General features: G+C 41.9%; 1 protein-coding gene across 3 annotated transcripts; it reads right to left on the minus strand.

Moving 5' to 3' along the window:
- Positions 1-317: 317 nt before the first annotated feature.
- LOC124135775 lies at positions 318-5,558 on the minus strand. Of its 3 annotated transcripts, XM_048395904.1 has the most exons (4): positions 5,459-5,558; positions 3,900-4,169; positions 2,502-2,865; positions 318-1,887 (listed from the first exon to the last, which is right to left on the minus strand). In XM_048395904.1, the coding sequence occupies exons 2-4, from the start codon at positions 4,068-4,070 to the stop codon at positions 1,520-1,522; spliced, it is 903 nt and encodes a 300-aa protein (XP_048251861.1). In that variant the 5' UTR covers positions 4,071-4,169; positions 5,459-5,558; the 3' UTR covers positions 318-1,519. The 3 variants fall into 3 exon arrangements, with proteins under 3 accessions (XP_048251861.1, XP_046357282.2, XP_046357280.2); XM_046501326.2 differs by lacking the exon at positions 5,459-5,558 and having other exon boundaries at positions 3,900-4,587; XM_046501324.2 differs by lacking the exons at positions 3,900-4,169; positions 5,459-5,558 and having other exon boundaries at positions 2,502-3,304.
- Positions 5,559-5,764: the final 206 nt, after the last annotated feature.

The raw sequence follows: 5,764 nt of genomic DNA on the forward strand, positions 1-5,764 counted from the left end.
GGATCTTCTTGCATATGTGACGGGTGCAACCGGTGGTGGCAATATGGTCGGAATCGTAGAATGGACGATGCTTTTAGCAAAGATTTCTTGTTTTTGTGGAACTATTTTTATTCTTATTGAATTGGGTGAAATTTGTATTTTCAGATTCATGAACATTTAGAAACCACTGACATAGCAGACCTATGAAAGTGTCGTTCGTGTTGTCATGTATAAGTGTCTATTAAGAAAGTTTCTGTGTAAGTTTATTCTCATGCCAGTATCATTAATAACCATTTGGCCTTTGACATTGTGAATATTGAAGTAAGACGAGTTCTTTGGATGAACAACTTCTTTATTACAATTAGTGCGACGTTTCGGTGTAGATCCTAACACCTTTATCAAGCAAGTCTGAAAGAAGTTATTGTGAATATTGATCAAACTTAAACTGTCAATTTGTTTACAATCCAACAACATGTTTTCAATTGACCCGAAGATAGGCTAAAACTGATTTTGTGACCTTAGACCGTTTTCATATTGACTTTGATAGCTAGTTTGTATAAGAAAGAGGGACTGTGCGAGAAAACAAGTTGCTAAAAATTCATCACCAATTGTCCAAGTTGGAATACCTGACAACATTCGGACGATGTAGACCGCGCCATTTTATAGATAATTAAAACGTTCGTGGTAATAAATTCAAAAGTTTATTGTTTAATTGTTCAACATGGTTGTGCAATATTGTAAAGAGGGATCTTTTCCTACATATTAAAATTTCAACGTTGGTCTCGATGCATTCATGGCTATAGCGTGAAGGCATCAAGGTATGTTTTATAGTAGTATTTCGGAACTACGCAGGGAAACTCCATAGTATTTCAGAGGCTGAACGCAGAGTTAAGGATGGTATATCTCAGTCAGTCTCGGGGCTAAAACCAGGGCTACCAGTCAGGGGTTGATACGAGGTGTATGGATGTCACATGTTACAGGGTCTGGAGCCTGATTGTAGTCTAGACATGGCGTCATGTGGGATCGTACATATTGTGTTTGTGTAACCATTAACTGCTAGGTTGTTCATTGTATACATCATGAAATGTAAGTAATCAGAAAGTAGAAGTTGGTTAGAATGACTTGAATCATCTTGCTTGACCTGCCAAGTGGGAGGCCAGCCTCCTTCGACACGGAGTGCTTCGTTCAAGCATGTCTTTTAACACAACGATATATTTCTTTACTTATTTATATATTACTTATTGCGGAGCAAAATCAATTTTACAAATACCTAAGGAAACTATAATTGAAAAAAACTTCATTGAGTCATCATGCAGAATCGTTCAAGATCAATAATAGTTCAATATCAATATCTGTGTATATTGATAAAGTTTTCAAGCTTAGAACAAATGGCGTTCACTGATATTGTGCACATGTGTCTTTCTGTCTGTCTGTAGAGAAATCTTTTCATAATTATGTGCCATGGGAGCTGTTTGAAATAGACTGACTCATGTCAGTACACTGAATGTACGGGAATACACCATAGCTCCATCAACCCCCGTCACGTACACCTACAGTGTGTAGGTGGGCAGAAGCCCAGTGGACAGTGCAGCTTACACCAAGCATCAAGCGCGATACCATAGGTGGCGGAGCCTCGACACTCTCCTGCCGTCTGCTGGAACACGACTGGGGGTGGAGAGGGAAGGAAATGCGCCATCTTCATAGACGGCACGTGCAGGATCCCCGGGACGGGGTTGTCCATGAGGTTGATGTCACGGCGCTCTGGCTTCGGTTTTATCTTCTTGAAGAACGGACGAGGGACCCGGAGAGGTGGTTCTATGGCTATATCAGCACAGTTCCAGAACTGCTCCTGTTGCCCACACCCCTTACAATAGATTCCTGTCTCCCAGTCCATACCGTAACTCTGGGCTGTAAAAGGATGTCGTACAATTAGTCATGGATCTGAAGGGCGGGCTATTCAAATAATTCAAGATTATTAGTTTGTTTGTTTATCTATTGTTTAACGCCGCATTCAGCAATATTCCAGGTATATGACGGCGGTCTGTAAATAATCGAGTCTAGACCAGACAATCCACTGATTGACATCATGAACATCGATCCACGCAAATGGGATCGATGACATGCATCAACAAAGTCAGCGAGCCTGATCACCCGATCCCGTTAGTCGCCTCTCACGACAAGCATAGTCGCTTTTTTACGGCAAGCACTGGTTGCTGAAGACCTTTTCTTACCAGGATCTTCACGGGTCAATTTAAGTTTAGGATGTTCTTCGACATAACATACTAAGGCTCCATATTATGTATAGCTGAGGACAAGATATGTCGAAACGTTTTGAAATTCAATTTAAAAAAGTGGGCCCCCCCTAAGATGATGTTAGTCAAGAACCATCCTCTCGAATATATACAGAGGGCTTCAGTTGGGATACTAAAATGCACGTTTTAGAGGTACTTCAATGTGATAATTTTGATAAAGATTATTGTTTGTGGTTGTTTATTAGGTCAACCGAGGTCAAGGACACTCACCGCAGTTCCATCTCCACTGTAATACACAGTGGTCGCAGCTCGTCCCGCGTGGAAGCTGTAACTGGACCTTCTCGAAGAGGGGGGACCTCAGTGTCCTCAGTTTATGTTTATAACCCTCCCCGACCACGTACAGAGGGTGTTCACGGAAACATGCCTCTGACAGTCGGGGCTGTGAGCACAGGTAGAACTGGAAGTAGCCGCCATGATTGGCCGTGATGTCAATTGTAACGTCTATCACCTGACCGGAAGTGTACTTTCTGGATATGACGTCACTTGCGTACTTTCCTCCGCGCTCGTGTTCACGTGGGCCTCTGTAGGCGTCTCCGCAGTGACCGCATCGTCCAGCGTTAAGCAGCCACTGGACCTTCACAAAAAGAAATTCAACCATACATTCATTTAGGTTAGCTGCTGACGCCTTAATTCGGAACCATGAGTAAACATAACGTGACGTAACGTCCCCTACCTGTCCGTTCTTCCCTTGTTGCAAACTACGACTGTTCACATATGCAACAAGGCTGATTAAGTGCGACCCAACCCCGATGGAGCATTGCTCATACAGCCAACCACTGGTACTGAGTTGCATTGCTCAGTGTGTGTGCGTGCGTGCGTGCGTGCGTGCGTGCGTGCCATTTGGTTGTTAGTTGAAAGAATTCTTGTTCAACAAAACTGCAGCACCATACATAAGTGTGTGAGTATATAGAGTTGGATGTAACGCCGCTTTTAACAGTTTTCCAGTTAAGCCCGAGGTGATCCAGGTCTCAGACGTTTACCACTTCGGCAAAACCCACGAGCACGGGTATGGTGCTGACAAACCTAGAAACATAATCGGGGCGAACCGGGATTCGAACACACAATCATAGGTTTCTGGCGTGCACAGCGAATCGCGGCGCCCTAGACGACTGCCCCCTCCCTGCACCCACCGTACATAAGAAACTTTGTACATGTGCAGTAATCTTTATATAAGTATATCCTAAATTTTCGAATAAGGACCTTATCTGTCTAGTTATTATGAGTATTAGTGTGTTAAGGCCTGAACGACCTCATCTGAGTATAGATTTCTTTTATTAAAACACCAGATGAAACATTATTTCTTTAAATATAAAATAATGGCATATTTTGAAATTCTATGTTTTGAAAAATAATTTGCAATTCTATAAAAGAAAGGTTTATAGGGGAATGGTTTGAGTGAATAAACAGTAAATTAGAAATATGAGATTATAAATGGTTATTTCCTGAGTTGGATATCATTACACACATAAAGCCACATATAATAAATGTAACACAATTTTGTTTTGTAATTGCTTGTATTTTGAAAAAGATTGATAATGTGTGCAAGAGTGTGATAAATCTTATGTTATTGGACAAACTGACATATAACGGTAAAACTGATCACCTTACCTGATAGCCACCACAGTTTAAAGCGTTGTCATCGTAGTTTTTGGCAACGTTGTAACCAACTCGCCACAGACTGCCCCTGTTAGGGGGTTCGATCATGCGTCCATGCCCACTGATCACAGCCGCCAAACACACCACCGTCAGAACCCGTAAGAGCGTGGCTGCCGCCTTCATACTAAACTCATCACACTACTGAGCTCCCGACAGCTTCATGGGCGCTTTACATCATCTAAGACGGGGCTATTTGTTTGTCCCCGCCTCGTAATGGTCCTGCTGTTGCATTAGGTGATTAATTAACATGAAGTTAACATTGTCAGGGTCACCCTCCTGTCACAGTGGACTCGTCCATGTCAACAAGAAAGAAACAATATGTGTCTGTTTCAGTGTAGAAGTCCATCATTTTCAACTTCAAATGAATATGAAACTTAGAAGATAATAAACGTACTTTAAACATGGCTACTTTTGTAACCCTGCATCTTTTTCTATTTAATTTACTTTGATCACTGAACAACTTTACGGAAAACGTGTGCCGCCGAAGTCGTACCGAAGGCTAACGAATGTAGTTGTCTGCTACGCCATGGAGGAAATCATGTCGACTTAACAATGACATATTTACTGACATCAAAACGAATAGTTTATCCGTTTATGATTGGTTGGTTGGTTTGTTGTTTAACGCCGCACTCAGCAATATTCCAGCTATATGACGGCGGTCTGTAAATAATCGAGTCTGGACCAGACAATCCAGTGATTAATATCATGAGCATCGATCCACGCAATTGGGATCGATGACATGCATCAACCAAGTCAGCGAGCCTGACCACCCGACCCCGTTAGTCGCCTTTTACAACAAGCTTAGTCACCTTTTACGGCAAGCATGAGTTGCTGAAGACCTATTCTACCCCGGAATCTTCACGGGTTTATCCGTTTATGAACCTGTATATTTGATTATGCTGTATGTTTCTATGTCCATTAAAGGTACATTCGATTTAGTAGCTATCCGTTAAAATTACTCTTTTTTTAATTAGGGCTATGATTTGCTCATAATAGTCCTTTCAACATGAGCAAACAATATTTATGTGTTTGGTAACTGTGCTCGAGTTAGTCCCACATAATGATCCACGTGCCACGGGCACAAGTAACATATTTACGTCAATCACGCGAGGGGCGTGTTACATGGTTCTCACATTTAAACATAGAGTTCGTGAATATCTTTTTTAAACACGGTTATCAAAACAATGTTGGTAGGTTTCTTGGTCTGTTGGCCATGCTTTAAATAGGCTGAAGCACTCGCACCCTCGTGTCTAATGGTTGAAATGGTTAGTTAGAGACCAATACATAACAGTGATGGTAAGCATTGAAAGTGGGCGATATGCCTGGAATATCGCGTTTGCCATCGTTCAATCAGTCCTACAATGGCGTGACATGACTTCGTGACCTCCGCTTGGGTCGTGACCGCGGGGTTTGACGATGGCAGTGTATCACGCCGGTGCACGTTACGGCGATCAGACCTTTGCGCTGTGCGGCGGGAAGATGGATTGTATGACCGAATGGATTTGTCTTACCTTCACGGGATGTTAGAATCTCTAGGTCAGTAGTCACATGTAATGTTGTAGTGTCCCAGGTTTCAAAGAAAGAGCTGATCTCGTTTCATAGGGAGAGGCTGAAGAACGAGTTAAAAAAAGGCTTACATACATGTAATATGTCGGATGAAAAGTAATAAAAGGTGCTTCTTAAGACCCTTGTACTCACATTCCGCAAGACAGGAAAAAATACAAAATGTCATGTATGATATATTATTAATTTATTTTAGCCTGTTTGGTTAATAGCTTAGGTGTGTAAATTTTCTTGAATCTAATTACTAGTATCAT

This window comes from Haliotis rufescens, unplaced genomic scaffold (assembly GCF_023055435.1).
Source record: "Haliotis rufescens isolate VD_foot unplaced genomic scaffold, xgHalRufe1.0.p SCAF_1, whole genome shotgun sequence".
Lineage (NCBI taxonomy): Eukaryota > Metazoa > Mollusca > Gastropoda > Lepetellida > Haliotidae > Haliotis > Haliotis rufescens.

Coding starts and splice junctions, on each gene's coding strand:
- LOC124135775 (XM_046501324.2), bottom strand. CDS start 3,084: ATGCAACTCAGTACCAGTGGTTGGCTGTATGAGCAATGCTCCATCGGG. Junction 1,888..2,501: donor ACAGTGGAGATGGAACTGCG/GTGAGTGTCCTT, acceptor ATCCTTTTACAG/CCCAGAGTTACGGTATGGAC.